The 17,261-nt window shown below is 49.6% G+C and overlaps 1 protein-coding gene across 1 annotated transcript in view; it reads left to right on the forward strand.

The window, feature by feature from the left end:
• The first annotated feature begins 2,081 nt into the window (after window positions 1-2,081).
• LOC144121137 (protein argonaute-2-like) overlaps window positions 2,082-17,261 on the forward strand; it is a 45,087-nt gene continuing 29,907 nt past the window's right edge. The window contains exon 1 of the mRNA XM_077654116.1: window positions 2,082-2,268. Coding sequence (XP_077510242.1) covers window positions 2,082-2,268 — 187 coding nt within the window. The remainder of the gene's footprint in view (window positions 2,269-17,261) is intronic.

Below are 17,261 nucleotides of genomic sequence, written 5' to 3' on the forward strand. Positions count from 1 at the left end.
AGGATTTCCTTGGTTTTGTTCTTTCATGTGCTGTCCGAAGAGTGCGGGAGCCTACATTGTTGTTTGCTGTTCTTGTGCCTTGAAATCTATTAAGTTCTAATAAAAAAATGTCGATAAAGTTCGCCGTTACATGAGGTTTCCTTGTCTTGCAGTCACTGGCGCTTGCATTGGCCAGCGTTGTCCGGATCCAGTCTTTTCAACTACAACACATGCTAAAAAAGTGATAGGGTTTGGAAACGTAGTTAAGCCGAGTAAAGGTGCGAAAGCATGTGTTTGGCTAGGTTGGCTCAAGGTTTTGCTTGGCTGGTTGTGTTTTGCTTTGCTGTGATATTGGGCTAAGGTTAAGCTCTGAAAGAGGTTAGGCTGATCTGATCTGTTCACGCCGCAGATGGAAGTTGATATAGACGATGACGTGCAATGGACAGCATGAGTGAGTGTGGTTTTTTGACACGAGGCGTGATCGGCTTCGGAGATAGCACAGTGCTCCTTGTGTAGTGGCGAGCGAATCTGATCTGTTCGGGCCTCCGAGGGTTCATCGCCCAGTCGCAGCAATACTTATATTTTATTTCTTCATGCGCCTAGGTTGACACTCAACGTCAAGCTCCGCGCAAACTCGGTCAGCCGATTAGACTTCGTGAGCTAGTCCCTTCCCAAGCAGCGCAGGCAAATGGACCAATTTTGCGAATGACTGATTTCACTCTGGTGATAAAAATTTGCCAGTATATTCTCAATATTGGGCCGATTAGTTGTGCTGCTGGGTGTCAGTACTTCGCGCACCTTTGTGTGCGCACCGAGACACCCTTAGAGCGTGTGGGGGTAGCGGTCTCGGTGCCCATAGAGATGCCATTGACTCAATGTGCCAAGTTCAGCCGGAGACCAGCTACCAAGAGCCGAGGGGGTTGGTCGTTTGGTGCCCAGCCTTCGCCGGTCGCAAGCCAGAGAATGGGTCGGAGCCAAAGGTTCACAAAACCAAACAAAGCTTATACAGCAGAGAGACGATACAGAGGATTTCGCAATCATTCGTACGAGCACATACAAAGTGATTTACAAATACAGTGCAACTCATGCAAATTAACAATCGAGAGAGATTACAATTCAACAGAATCTGCATTTAAAGCGCACTAACACAGAGAAAAGAAACACAATTTGTTCCCCGGGCACTGGGAGAGTAGACGACCTGAGGAGCACGACAGGGCCGATCCACAGACTGGCGCACGTTACCTCGGTGGTCCGTGGCTGGTCGAGTGGTGTTCTCCCGGGAGTCGTGCGTGCGCGCATGTCAATGTTCCCGGATGTTCCCTCTGAGGACACTTGACTGCATGCCTCAGGCCATAGCGCCCGCATGCACGCCGGTAGTGTTCGGTTTCGGCACCGGCCTCGATCGGCGGCCCACGTTCTTCTTGAACCCTTTCCCTTCGAGCAGAGTGTGCGGTCTCGTCACTGCTTTGGCGGCAGAGTTGGCGTCACTCCGTATGCCAGCCCTGCTACGACGGCGCCGCTGCTAAGCGCAGCCACTGCCCACTGGACAAAGAGCCTTTCCAGGAGGAAGACATGGTGTGGACAACCATCAGCAGGGGCAACGTTCTCGGCCGAAAGGTACGCCGCTGGAACTCTGAGCACGGCTGCGATGCCGAGTGCGTGGCGTCCGCCATGTTGGAACACTTCGCCAACACCTACCAGTACCACGCCATGATCTCCCCTTGTGTATCCAGATGGTCCTGCACCAGGACATTGCGGAACATCTGGAGCGCGACTGTTTATCGTCCCGCGCACGCGAACAAGACGATAAATTTGGCAACGTATTCATGCAAATAAAAGAAGCGTTAGGAAAGATACAGGAAGGGAATGGTGCCCTGCGGATGAAGCTGGATTCATTCGAACAGTGTCTGCGCCCTGAGACTTAAAACACAGTAGCATCTCAGTCCACTACTATCGCCAGTGCAGTGACGGACGCTCTAGAAAACAAGGTTTTTGGGCTCAAGACCTTGGCCGAGACGGCATTAGCTGAACACAGGCGCGAAGTCGCATCGGAAATCAGGGACGCACTGGCTGGAAACGGGAGGTCCATGAAAGAGGTAGTCATGCCAGAGTGTGAGCGGACAGCGCTGTTTATGAAGGACAAGGTCGTAGAAGCCTTGTGTGAAGATCGCACGCTGGGAGATGCCGGATTTTTAGCTTCGGCGGCGTCTGCTGGAAAACAGGCTGCGTCAGTAGACGGCGAGGCCAAAGCTGAGGAACAGCTGGTCATCGCTTCCCTGAACATCGGTGGTGATTTTCTGGACAAGTAGGTTCCGTTCGAATGAACCATATATGACTGGGATGAATTTCTCTCCCAAGCACGTTCTTCGCCATTCCGCACAAGCAGCGATGACCAGCCTAGCTACCACCATGGAAACCTTATAGTTCCGTGCCAATGTTTTCACGGCCACCGTGTTTGGCCTCGTGTTTACATACTCGAGGGCTTGTGCGACAAATTCCTGAATTGACCCATGGATAAGAAGGTTAAGCTAGTTCTCATCGATCCTAGCGACTGCACGAGACAATTAACTGTAAGGAACGCAATTCGACCAGTCCGCCGCTGCGCTTGTATGCCTACTGCCTTTGCCAACTGCATCAAGTTACCATGCTTTGCAGTAGGAATATACTACCGTTGCTAAGAGTAAGCATTCCGTATATTTAGTGACTGAAATCTCCTACGGAACTTGGGCAAAATACCCTGCCCCTAAATGTGAGCTCGCTAGAGGACAGCTTACTTTGTTTTTACACCTTTATCGACTTATTCGTGTATAGATTGTGGGCGGTATATATGGCACATCTTCGGGGTTACCGACAGGGGCGTATTTATGGGAGGAAAGGGAGCCCCCCCCTTATCTCGGCTGGACCCCATTATGTGGACGAAAAAAAGTCCAAGAAATACGCTGTTGAAATGCGACCAGCATTTCCAAGAGTAACACATGAATCTGCCCCTGGTTACCGACTCGTATCTCTGTCCACGAAAAGCCTTGCCTCGTTGTGACATGAGCACTACGCCAACACGCTTCTTCGGCTGTCGTTCCATTCGAAATAGTGAAATACGGCGAGGTGTGGGTGGGCAGCAGCAGAAAGCAGAGAACTCTGAAGAAAAGCTGTACGGGAGTACGAGGTTATGTGACATTTATCCTCCAGCTTAATCATAATTAATGCAGCCGACCCTGGTCGATTAAAAAATTGCTGGCTAATCCGTGCTACGCCTATATTACCCCACTGCAGGAATGCATGCCTACTGTTCATTGTTTTGATCTCATCCACACGCAAGCAACAACACAATGAACATTGTCAGCAAAAAAATCTATGCACTTGTTTCTTTGCCAAGATGGAATTAAATTTAACGCAGCACATGAAGGGAACAATACAGGCGTGAACTCACAACTGTTTATTCAGAAAGAACGCACGTACATATATGCAGTCATGCAGTGATTCATCATATCAAAATTTCCATAATGTTAGGTACGTCTCCAGAGAAATTATATTTTCGCTTCAAGCGCAGTGAAATGTCGCTGATACATATATCAGCCTTTTATTCTGATAAACGCTACCAGTAGGTACCGTTCGACTTCTGCCCAGAATCTTTATATTGGTCAACTTTGGCGAGCATTTACAATATTTGCACTTCTTTTGGACGTTACGTCGCTTGTAAACATTCAGCGATGACGTAGGCTGTACGATATGTCCGCTATGAATTATCGCCTGTTATCGGCGTCGCGGCGCAAGCACCTTTTTGGTACGCCAGGACTGAAACCCCCAATTTCAAATGTCGCCGACGCTTGTCTGTACGAAACCTTGAGTTTGCTCGGGAAGAGAAACAAGGGTCGCGCTAACCTCACCTGTGGCAGCACCTGCCATCGCACGGCTCTGGCGCATCGTTTAACAGCTGCGCCACTCCGCTGGCACTGGTATAAGGACTGCTAGCGATCTATGAATGAAAAGTAGAGAATGACCATTTCCACATACATGGGCATCAGCCCATTAACGCTATCGCGTCATATCCTTAAGGCGGAACCTAAGTCCGATTTCGCCCACCCTTTTCTGAGGCACCTGCTTGACATTGAAAACCGAGCCTGGAACCTAAATCGAATTGAAAACCAAAGTTCTAGAAGACTTAATTCGTAGGTGGCCTAATCGTGCTAAATCGTGCGCCATTCTTTTTTTTTTTAATTTCACTTACCTCCCAATGGTGTCACGCGTTCGAGGTGAGATCGTTCAGGCGGATTCAAGGAACCAGCACGCTAGCGTTGACACAAGCACACTTAGAGCCATTTTGTGCACCCGACAAGCCAACCAGACCCACAAAAAATCGCTCACGCGAAAGAAAGAACGCGGGCACTGTCCCCCAGTGCAGAACGACGTGTGATTGCGTACTACAAGAGGACATACGAGGGCGTTGAAGAACGGGTGCTCGAACGCTACGGAGTACGCATCACAAGAAAACACATGCGCATTTTAAACGGATATAAATGCACAGTGCTGTCAAGGAATACGTTCAGTTATCTCGTGAAGATAGTGAGCAGTCATAAGAAAAGTTTATCTCTCATATAAGTTCTCTTTTGTAAAAATCCCTGCTATCCCCTTTGTACTTCGCTGTGCGAAATTAGTCCGTTTTTAGCAGCGGTGTTGTTGTACAGTCGCACTAATTGAATGGCAACACTTACATGAGGAAGTGCCCGTGCATAAGCGTTAACGCTTAGCTAGATCAACGTGGCAGCAGCGCTGTCTTCTCGCGTCTGCGCAAACGACCCAACGCGTGGCGTTGCATACCCACACTGACACCTCAAAGGTGCAGGTTCGAATCCCAGTCGAACATATCTATTTGCACAGCTTTTATTTCCTCGAGCTGTCTTGTGCTGAGGACGGGCGGACAGATAGAAACCTGCGGACAGAGAGGTGACAGTGTAGCCGTTAAAAAACCCGTTGTCCCGTGTTAGGTGGCGGATCGCTATAGCAGCGCATGGTTCGTGTCACGGACGTCCTTGCACTGCAGCCCTGAAACAGTGTTCGTCTCCGTATGGGTTGCAAGTAGATATAAGGATAGGCTTGGCGGCCGTCTTACAGAGGGTTGACATCCTATGAGCGTGTCAACCCTATGAGGGTTGGACCCTATGTTGATAAAAGGCGAATTAGGAAAGGAGGGCCGGGGGGAGGGCAGCAGGAACCCATGAAAAGCATCGACCACTTTTGTGATTTCCAGAGACGGAAAACTCGCCTACAGGCCTTGAAAAACTGGTGCTCAGGTCTACCCCACGATGACGCCCCCGGCCCCTTTCCTACCGCGAGCCCGCTAGCGATTGTAGCGCCACCTCGGTTATTTGTAAACATTCAGCAATTCTACAGCTGTTAACAGCAGCAACACTAGTCTCCACTAAGAGGTCTTCTCAACGCGAAGTCAATGTATTATATCTATGACCGTCAAATCATACGTACAAAATAATTTTAGCGACGAAAGACAATCAATTAGAGCCACACTTCAGGGCATGAGGCGAGTAGCATTTATACTAAGCCAAGGCCTCCGAGATCGGGTATTAAGGTAGGGTTTGCTGAATGGACCTGACGCCAGTGACGCCAGCTATAGTCGGATACAACTCAAGAAGGAAGCGGCAGACGCCCGTCAAGGGAGGCCGTCCAGCCAATGGCGTCGACCGATTTTCAAGACGCCGCGGTTAATCTGATTTACCCTTGTTTATTTTCCATCCTTCTGCCACCGCCTCCGAGTTCAAGCTGGCAGTTCCGAAGGGAACGGTCATGCGGAGAATGGGCCGACACCACTGGCTGGAGGGTCTCCTCTGAGGGGCATTTGTCGCTTTGTTCTTGAGTCGCATCCGAGTAGAGCTAATAGTAACGTTGCCTGCGACCATGGCACAAGGTATTTTAGTTTGCTCAAGGTGGGGTAAAAGACCCATTTTCCAAGCATTTCACTCTGTTTAAGCCGAGCACCAGGCCAGGTGAAGCTTGTACCCACTGTATCACAGCTTCGTACCCAGCGACACTGGGGATCGAACCTCTCACCTCATGCATGCTAGACGGATGCTCAGCCTCGCTACTGTACACTTGTAGCACCGGTTTTCGCCTCGACTAGCTCCACCACAAATCATTTGTTAGGCTTTATCGCGGAGCACACGTTTCCTAATCTAGTACAAATGGTGGCATTGTTTCATGAAACTGTGGACAAATTCTTATGCAAGAAAAATTTCTCTTAGCTCAGGAGACGTTGATTGGAAGAGCGCGGGGTACTTCGCCACTGCTGCAGCGGATGCGTTGCTTTCATCGTCGATGGGCTTTAACCCTAGACATAGCCGTCAGAAACGCACGAGGTAATGAACAGAGTTCTTCAGAAGAATTCACTATGGCGGCGCTCTAGTACTGCCTTGTAATCGAAGCCTGGACCACGCAAGGTTCCCGCTGGAACACCGGAACTAAACTGACGCTACTGGCCCAGCCCTACCGAACGCCACTTTTGAACTCCCTTAGAGCGTCACCCGCCGGAATAACAACTATACGTTTAATGTAGTGGCATTTCGAAAACCTTTCCGGTCATTCGCAGCTCTCACTTTTCAAACAAATATATATGTAATCAACTTACCATCCTACCGGCTTACTCCGCTGTCCACGCAATTTACATCAACAAGCGGCTTCTTCCGTTGCAATGTCCTAAGATAAAGCATTGCTCTCCTCAATGCAGTTTCGATTCCCAAGTTCGCGCCGTGTCTTGATATCCGCAGCACACAGCAGGTGTCGCCAGCTGTTCCATGTTCGTTTTCGAGACAGATAGACGAAAAGAATTCTGCTTAGGGAGTAGCTGTGGCCAGCGAGGAGGTGAAAACGACCAACAGAAGAACGTCGCGTTTCTCATCAGGTAAACCGGGTAGATATAACTTCTTGGAAATATTGACAACGCAGTGCAGACCGGCCGGGATTCCGTCTGACCGTCTGCTGCCGCGCGCAAAGCTTCGCAGTCTAGTGTTTTCTCTTTTTACACCATACCGTGGTGTGACAAGGACGGCGGAAACGTGATAACAGTCGCACACGCAGACTGCATCCTCAGCCGACTGTGGCCGTGACGCTGCATGTTAGGACGCTTGAGTGCGTGCCTCCAGCGATGGCGCCCACGAGCCTGCAGACAGTGTTCGGTTTCGACAGAGGCTTCGATTGGAGGCCGACGTGTTTTGTGAACCCGTTCCCACCAACTAGAGTGTGCATAGTCTGCGGTCTCGTTCCTTCATCGGCAGCCATGTTACCCTGTCTACACCTGCTCTGCCAGTCCTGCTCCGAGGGCGCCGGTGCCAAACGCAACCACTGCCCCTTTCACAAGGAGCCCTTCCAGGAAGAAGACGTGGTGTGGTCAGCCTTCACCAGGGACAGTATCCTCGGCCGCAAGGTACGCTGCTGGAACGCTGAGCATGGCTGCGACGCGGAGGTCGTCGCATTCGCCATGTTGGAGCACTTCGCCAACGCCTGCCAGTTCCACGTCGTGAGATGCCCCGAATGCAGCGAGAGTGTCCGACACCGAGACATTGCGGAACATCTGGCGCGTGACTGTGAACCACCGCGCGCACGCGACCAAGCATCAGAGGACAACTTTTCGAACGCCTTTATGGAAGTCAAAGGAACGCTGGCAAAATATTGGAAGAAAATGCTGCCCTGCGCACGAAGATGGATTCGTTCGAGGACCGTCTGCACCCTGATACCAGTGGCGCCTTTGCAGCGCAGCGCACCAGTATTGCCGACGCAGTGACAGCCGCCCAAGTTTTCGGAGCTGACGACCGGAGCGGAGGCAGCGTTGGCTGAAGACCAACGCGAAGTCATCGCAGAGATCAGGGATGCGCTGGCTTACATCCAGCGAACCATGAAAGAGAAGAACAGCGAGGGGTGTGAGCGTAACGTGTCGCGTTTGGAGGACAGGGTCGTAAAAGCCGTTTGTGAAGAACGCACGCCGGCAGATGCCGGATCTTCACTTTCGGAGATGACAGCAGCTAAAATCAGGCGGCTTCAGTAGAGGACGAGGCGAAATCTCTGGAACTGCTGGCCGTAGCGTCTCTCAGCATCAGAAGCGACGTCCTCAGCAAATCCGTCCCGTACGTATGGACCATAGATGACTGGAATGGATTCTGCAGGAAATCGTCTGATCGTTTGCGTTATTTCACAGGCAACGATGGCCGGCCTAGTTACCACTATGGATACCTGTTAGTTCCGAGGCTATGCTTTAGCCGTGTCTATGTTTGGTTTCGTGTGTATATAATTGAAGGCTTGTTTGACAAGTTCCTGAAGTGGCCCATAGAGAAGAAGGTGAAGCTACTTTTAATCAATCCTTGCGATTGAACAAGGCAACTGGCATTAAGCAGCTCACTTTGTCCACTCCCAAAACATCCCCTTCCTGGTTTTAGTAAAGAAGTTGTGTTTGTAGGGAGTTCTCACACTAACATTACGGTTGACGCATTCAACAAACGTGGCTTGATCGGAAACAACAAACTCCTGCTCCGGCTCGAATTTTAATCATAAGCTACTGATCCGGAGATCCCGGGTTCGAACCCGACCGCAGCGGCTGCGTTTTTATGGAAGAAAAACGCTGAGGCGCCCGTGTGCTGTGCCATGTCAGTGCACGTTAAAGATCCCCAGGTGGTCAAAATTATTTCGGAGCCCTCCACTATGGCACCTTCCTCTTCCTTTCTTCTTTCACTCCCTCCTTTATTCCTTCCCTTACGGCGCGGTTCAGGTGTCCAACGATATATGAGACAGATACTGAGCCATTTCCTTTCCCCAACAGGCAATTTTCAATTTTTATGGATTGGATTGTAAAACTTTTAATGCGTCGAGAACAGATTGCAGGAGACATACTAGATGGCCGCTAGCCCATGGCTAGCGGCGACCTCATTGGCTCGCTGGAATGCCCATCCTTGAATCTTGGGGTACGACCTTACCAGCACGGCGTCCCACCGCTCGGGAGTAGCGAGCTGTATCAACTCCGCTTGAAGCGGATCATTTGCGCAGTTTCGCATAATGTGGTTATATGTGGCCCTTGCACCATATTTATGGCAGTTTGGGTCTTACTGGCCGGGGGTCCTTGAGGGGAAGCACTGCCGGATTCAGAAGGGAGCGTGTTTGCAGTCGGCGCTGCAGGTAACTTCCTGTGCTCTTGTTAATTATTTGTGGGGAGGGGCATAAGCGCGCCTGTCAAGTCTAAAGTGATGGGTGATGTCATGAAATTAGATGACCTGTCGGTCGTGAAATTCGGGTCGGAGGGCGCGCTCACTGCCCTAATGCGATAGCCCACCCTCTTCGATGACATCCTTGCCACCTCTCTCGGCGAAGGAATGGGACAAGCTCTTGGCCAGTTCAAGAAAACAACGCAGCTGGCCATCGTCACGCGAGCTCAAGAGGCAGCCCCCGACTGGAGGCCACACTGCCTCGCACCAGCCCCAACTAATCAATTCCATTCTGTGGCAATAAAGGTGTAACCACCACCTTAATGTAGCAGCACGCTACGGTGATACCAGCGCTTCTATTATCGAGCGGGTGCTGGTTTGCAAAGCGGATTGTTCCACCAAGAAGCGAGACAATTACATCGCCGTTTCCTTTCTTCAAAACCAATTTTTCGTAGCCCAGCGCTGCGGCATCGGGTCTCAGCGCTTTGCGAACTACACGAAATTCGATCAGAAGCGCCCATGAAGAGTGTGGCGGCAGCACAACGCTGCAGTAACGGAGTTCCATGATCATCTAGCGTTCCTAACATCAAAAAAAGGAAGAAAACGTTGTTTGGTTTGGTGTGAGGGGTTCAACGTCCCAAAACAACTCAGACAATGAGAGACGCCGTAGTGAAGGCTGCGGAAATTTCGACCACCTGGGGTTATTTAGCGTGCTCTCACGTCGCACAGTACACGGGCATCTAGAATTTCGCCTCCATTTAATTTCGACCGCCACGGCCGGGATCGAACCCGCGTCTGTCGGGTCAGCAGCCGAGCGCCGTAACTACTGGGCCACCGCGGCGGCTAAACTTTGTCACGTGGCGCTTCCTTGATGCTGGCGTTGCTGTGGTAGGCAGCAGTGTTCGACCCAGCGTGGCCTCTTTCCCGAACACGAGGTAACGACAAGCGTTTAAGCTAAATATTTAAACTACAATTGCCGTCCGCGCTCATCAAGTGAAACGTGGCGACTGCATTGCCATTCTACTCGGCGCTTTGCCTGAATTTGATAGCCAGCATTAAACACAGGTTGAAGTCAAACGTAGCCGTCGTATAGAGGGGTACTGCAGTAACTTCGAACACACAGGGTTCATTAAATAATTTCGCGTATACATCGAAACGGGGCCGTCGCTGTCAGGCTTTGTTCCCACGTCCTCTGGCTAAGGCACCTAACGCCTGATCACGAAGACACGCTCGGCACCATCCTTACATGAGTGCTGTGACGCGTGCTGTCGCTGTCTTGCAAACGCCACACAACTGACTCTACAGATAGCTCCCCACCAGAACCACCGTCGCTCCTACGGTCGCAGTTGATGCAAAGCACATTTTTCTTTCAGTAGTTCCCCTCACACCTCTGAACTGTCCTTTGTTTGCACGCGGCAGTGGTTAGGCATAGCTGGAGCCCGTCGGCAGGCCCGTGCACATTCCTCTACCTGTGATCGCAACATGGATAGCTTATGGAATGTATAACCTCGGACATGGATGCCTGCGATGATCTTACAATACCACCAAACGCCGGCGTTGGAGATTGCCAGCGAGACGCGTATCAGATATTCCGGCTGAGCTAAGCATGGGCTAGCGTCGCCGACTTCAGTTTTTTTTTTCGCCTCGCACAAAGGGAGACGTCAAAGTTTGGCGGCTCCTCTTTGCCGAGCGAGTGCTACAGTTGTGACCGGCGAACCGTGCATCGGGGCCTCCTTCGAGAGCAATGGCCACCGCAACGACTCCACATAAACTCTGAGATTGGCGCCCATATGCTGTGCGATGTCAGTGCACGTTAGAGATCCGCAGGTTGTCCGAGTTGATCCGGAGCCCTCCACTACGGCACCTGTTTCTTCCTTCATTCTCTTAGTCCCTGCTTTATACCTACTCTTACGGTCCGGTTCAGGGTTCCGCGGATATGTGAGACAGATATTGAGCCATTCCCCCCCCCCCCCCCAAATCCGATTTTTCAGACTGTCGCCTCACATGTGGGCAGTAAAACATACTCCTTACTCCGGGGCTTATCCACGCTAGCACGTGGGAATAAAATGAATTAAACGGATGCAATAACAAATACATAGAGACATAGGTAAAAGCCAGAAATGTTGACAAATCGCTACAGCTCTTTATTTGCCGCATTCTGGTGGCTCATTTATGTGGATCTCTGAGCTGAAACCACGGACTTGGACAAAATGGGAAATGAATGCTAGCAGCATCGTCCCATTTTCTCACTTTGTACGCCCGTGAACTTGGTATGCGCCTCTGTATTTTCTGAACTAGACCCTCTCAGCAAAGCAGCTTCTAGGACTACTTGAGTTTCGAAGCGGAGTCCCACTCCACTTGTTGTCTTCGACTTCCACAGCGCGCGTGTTCGAGACGCGCCGGGACTTTGCGTTCCCATAAGGGGCTGTGGAAAAGCGGTATCGTACGACGATTTCCTTTGGTTCCATAGTTTTTTTTTCTTTATGCGTTCTTGGAGGCAGAAGCGCCGGCACGCGCATGACGTCTCCAAGCGCAGCCAATGACGACGGAACACGTGCAGCTCGCGGAGAAGCATATGAGCGAATCACGGAACGGAACAGGTCACTATAAAAGAGTAACAACGCAGCCTTTTTGCCTTTCTGCAGTGGCTCGGTAGGCTGGCAAGACGTCCGTTCCGGTGGTTGCCATTTGTGTTCGTGGCCTGCTATCTAAATGGGGAAAGGAAAGCGCAAAGACAAGAAGAAAAACGACTCAGCTGGTGGACCTCCAGGTGCGTAGCGAATTTGCTTTCGGTTCTGTGGCCTCCGCCGCTCTCGTTTGGGCGCTCTCGTTTGCGCCAGAGAGAAGTTTCGGCCTTGGTGACGCTTGACGTTGCGAAGGCCTATGACAGCGTGGAGCACACAGTCCTCATTAACAATCTTGCTCAACTACAACCACCGCATTACCTCTACGCCTGGATTTGTGAATTTCTAAAAGATAGATTTTTCTTCTGTACAGACGGATCTTTTTGTTCTAATACCTATGGTCAATCAAGAGGTGTGCCGCAAGGCTCTGTTCTTTCTCCGCTGCTTTTCAACATATTAGTTCGGGACATCCCCATTCATCCTAACGTTACAGTTCATGTATACGCAGATGATATAGCTTTTTTCGCATCAGCAAAGGATATTCATGTGCTCTACGGGTATTTGCAGGCATATCTGAATGCTCTTGAAGTCTGGTTGGACCAAATCAATTTATCACTTAATGTCAGCAAATGTGGCGTGCTGGTATTTCCACCCGACGCTCCTATGTACATCTAGCTAGCCTACCGCTCCACTCCAATTCCGCAGGTGGAGTCGGTTAAATACCTAGGTGTTACTTATGACCAAAATTTGGACTGGCGACACCATATTAAGTATAATGTTATTAAAGGGGAACGTGCACTGGGCCGTTTGACCCGAGTTGGCAATAAAAAGTTTGGCATGCGTCGTGACACGCTACTGTTGCTCTATAAGGCTTATATGAGACCAATTTTGGAATTTGGTTGCCCCTTGTTCTCTAGTAGAGCGAACTACAAGCTGCAGCCATTAGCCTTACTGGAAAGGCGTGCCCTACGGCTATGCCTCGGGCTCCCAAAATCAGCTTCCAACGCTGTCCTTTATCTGGAAGCCCGTATCCCCAACCTCTATTCCCGCTTCCAACTTCTAACAGTGCGTACTTTCCTCAAGTCTTTTGACCCGGCCCCAGGCGTTAGTATTCCAATTTTTGTATCCCAACCACACCTTTTTTGACTAATCACTGGCCACGTTATCAGCTTCCGCAAGCTAGGTTCACGCAGAATCTGTTAGCTCCGCTTCAGGTTGATCTGATCTCCTTGCAACGAGTTTCTGACACGCAGGCTGATCCCGTCTTCTATTACGACTTTATTTTCCCGTCCCATGCGAAGCATATGCCCGCACATACCCTAAATGGTCTTCTTTCTGAACACCTACAGAATTTTCCACATCGTACTGGTCTCTCCACTGATGCCTCCGGCAGCTGTGGGAAGGCGGCGATTGGCATATATTCGCAGGATCTAGCTTGGAGCTACTCCGTTTGTATCCCTGATTATACTCCTATATTCTTCGCAGAGTTTTTGGCCATTGGTTTGGCTCTTCTCAAAATTCTCAGACATGTCGCACGGGTTCTTATTCTTGCAGACTGCCTTTCAGTTATTGTCTCTCTCCAAAATTAGGAAAAATCTTTCTTGACTCGTTCACTTAGGTTTTTTGTTCCGAGCACAGTGCGCGAGATCCGTTTGGTCTGGGTACCTGGGCATTCAGGCGTCTATTTTAACGAGGTGCCTGATTTATTGGCAAGGTCAGCTCTCAGCGCACCTGTAATATATCCCGTCCCTCACCTCATTCTGTTAGCAGCTTCACGTTTCCAGCGGTTCTAACATATTTCAGCCACTTTGAGTGATCCGTTGCTCAATACCGTGGACTTTCAGCACCTAAAGTACCCATGGAATATCCGGTGGTGTAAGTCAAGGCTTTGTGAAGTGTCCATGACGCTCCTGCGATGTCGAATCCCTCACTTAAACTTGTATTAATGCAGGTGCGGGTTCGCTGCGACAAACCTTTGTGTATCATGCGGGCAAGTTGAATCAATCGATCACTTTCTCCTCTCTTGCCGGCGGTTCGCGGTTCAGAGAAAGCAATATCTGGAGGTTCCTCTCTCGAGACTAGGACTGCCTCTGTCTCTTACAGTTCTTCTATCGTTCGGTGCGAGTGCCAAGGGATTCCCGTTAAGCAGTGTATGCGGCTACCTTCACGATTACATAAGTGCAACTAATCGATTATCTTGTTAGCTATATACAAAATTATTTCGCATGTCCAAAAAAGGCTAGATTGATTCTATTCCGGATGACTCATACCTCTTGAATTCATTTTATTTTTCTAATTTTTTTAATCTTGATTCAGTCTTCTGACGTTTTCTTCCCCGCGCAAATGCTTCATTGGCATTCTACTCTATACCTTGGCCAATCCCCCCACGTGGGTATGTGCCATATTACTTGAGGAGAAGAAGAAGAAGAAACTGTATCGCATTTTGGACGGGGACAATAACCCCAACATTTATTACGGCGTAACGCTACCGTACTTTAACGAAAGCTACTGCAAGCACCGAGTGGGCATATCTTACTACGTGGAGAAAATGGAGTGTTACCGCACCGTCGGCCAATCGATACTGGAAGATATTGTAATGGGCACGCTGGTGAGGGAAATGCTTGTCGGCATACACGAATTCGACGGATGACTTCCTCTTAGATGATTCTCTGTAAGCCGTAACACTAGCGTAACCCAAGACTACCACCAGCCACACTACCAGCTTATCCGAGAATGACACGCTATTGCTTCGCAATCACCAGGCGCAACCAAGCTAAGCCACGGCCGTTTTTATTTTCCTTTTTATTTTTCCTTTTATTTCATTTTATTTTAAAATATTTTTATTTTTGCTGTTCTTATTCTGTTTTATTTTTTACTTTATTTACTTTCCTCGCCCAGGTGCTATGTCGGCATCCGTACGTGTCTATCGCGTCGTCGAAGTGTAGCTAATTAACTAATCACAATTCGTCAACCAAATGTTTTCCACAGCAAGATCTCATCACTTACTCTCTAACATTACCAAACTTTTGCAGATCCATGTTCACAGAACGACGTAATCGTGCGGATAATGTTTTGCTGACACGAAACACGCCACATAACCATCTAATGCTTTCGCATTAATAATAAAAAGAACGCCGTGGCATACCAGATCCGCCCGCCGCTACTCCCTCCGGGACTCCTGCGGGTGTCGTACGGAATCCTCGTCCGCCTGTCTACCGCGTTGGCCGCGTCGCCCCATGCGCACAGTTCGGGTACGTTGCTTGGCGCCGGAGGAATAGCGCCCTCAGCCGGGAGACCAAGACAGCCTCTCCGTCGGCCGTCTGGCCCTCCCAGAAGCACGACCCGCCATCCTGGCGCAGGCCTGCCTATGTGCAGAGAGGGTTTGCCTGCTTCCAAGACACAGCCAGCAGCCGAAATCACGGAGCTTCTCAGTATCACTACCGTAAGAGAAAAGAGACGCTGACGTCTGATAACATGCACCTAGGGGACGTCGGGAAATATGAACTCCGTACTAGGCTTGGCTAGTGCTTGGCCGAAGCGATCGAGCCAGCTCCTTAAACACAGCTGCGCTTCGGTGCTGCCGAGAGGACAGATGAAACTATCTCACTTGTACGTCTTTCAGTCCTTTTATAATTTATTGTGAGCAAAGGTATGGTTTTTTATGGGTGTTTTTAACGTTCCAAAGTAACTAAGGATATGAGAGACGCCACAGTGAAGGGCTGAGAAAATTTCGACCACCTGGGGTCCTTTAATGTGACCAAAGGTTTGGTACCAGCCGTGCATGAAAATTACCAGCGTATTGCCAGGTGCGTTGTCTCAAGGAGTCTAGTTCTTCCTACTGAATCCTCGTTTTCTCGGCCAGTATCCAGCCAAGAAAAATACGATGTTTCGTGTACGTTGTGCGATCTACCGCAACGCCATTTTTGACTCTACAGGTATTCTTGAGAATCTCTGCGATAATAATAATAATAATAATAATAATAATAATAATAATAATAATAATAATAATAATAATAATAATAATAATAATTGGTTTTGGGGGAAGGAAATGGCGCAGCATCTCTCTCATATGTCGTTGAACAACTGAACCACGCCTTAAAGAAAGGGATAAGGGAGGGAGTGAAAGAAGAAAGGAAAAAATAGGTTCCGTAGTGGAGGGCTCCGGAATAATTTCGACCACCAGGGGATCTTTAACGTGCACTGACATTGCACAGAACACGGGCGCTTTAGCGTATTTACTCCAGTGTGCTGTGCGGTGTCAGTGCCCGTTGAAGATCCGCCGGTGGCCGAAATTATTCCGGAGCCCTCCACTACTCTCTGTGCTCATCTCTGTGCTAATAATAATAATTGGTTTTGGGCGAAAGGAAATGGCGCAGTATCTGTCTCATATATCTTTGGACACCTGAACCGCGCCGTAAGGGAAGGGATAAAGGAGGGATTCAAAGAAGAGAGGAAGAAAGAGGTGCCGTGGTGGAGGACTCCGGAATAATTTTGACTTCTTGGGGATCTTTAACATGCACTGAGATCGCACAGCACACGGGCGCCTTAGCGTGTTTCATCAATAAAAACGCACCCGTCGCGGTCGGGTTCGAAACCGGGAACTCCGGATCAGTTTTCTGGCGCCATAACCACTGAGCCACCGCGGCGTTGACATCATCTCTGTGCTCAGAATGCATTTCATGGTGTACTGAAGGCTATACTTACTTGCCAGTGCAATAGGTATAATGTAACTGGAATGGAGGAGGATCAGGAAGGGAGATTAAACCACGGAGCTAGCCTATAGTTACGCTGTCCAGAGCTGGATCAAGAGCGAGCGAGAGAGACAAAGAGAGGAGGATAGAACACACACACACACACACACACACACACACACACACACACACGCACACACAGGCCGAGCAAAGAGCTTCGCTGCAGACATGTCTTCTTAGCCAGAGGTGTATAACTAAGGAAAGGGGTTTGCTTTTCAGCGTTATATTGAAGCTCTTAGGGTACCACCAGACGAAAAAAGTCCGCAAAAGGTGAGAATAGGGTCGTCATTGCACTAAATTAGAGCTGAAAGGACGTGACAAGTGCTCCACCACACGTGTTAGAAACAAACTGAGTTTCTTGGATACTTTTGCCAAAGGCCGTTCACTGTGGCGTCCCTTATAGTCTCAGTTGTTTCGGGACGTTGAACACCTTAAAACAAACCAAACAACGTTTTATTTGTTTTTTTTATGTTAGAAACGCTAGATGACTACGAAACTCCGTTAGGGCAGCGTTGTGCTTCCGCCACAGTCTTCAAAATCACTTCTTTTCGAATGTCGTGTAGTTCGCAAAGTATGAGACATGATGCCGTAGCGCTGGGCTACGAAAAATTGGTTTTCAAGAAATAAAACGGCGAAGTAATGGTCTCACTTATCGGCGGAGCAACCCGCTTTCAAACCAGCGCCCGTTCGAAAATAGAAGCGCTGGCACCGCC

Source organism: Amblyomma americanum, chromosome 1 (assembly GCF_052857255.1).
Source record: "Amblyomma americanum isolate KBUSLIRL-KWMA chromosome 1, ASM5285725v1, whole genome shotgun sequence".
Lineage (NCBI taxonomy): Eukaryota > Metazoa > Arthropoda > Arachnida > Ixodida > Ixodidae > Amblyomma > Amblyomma americanum.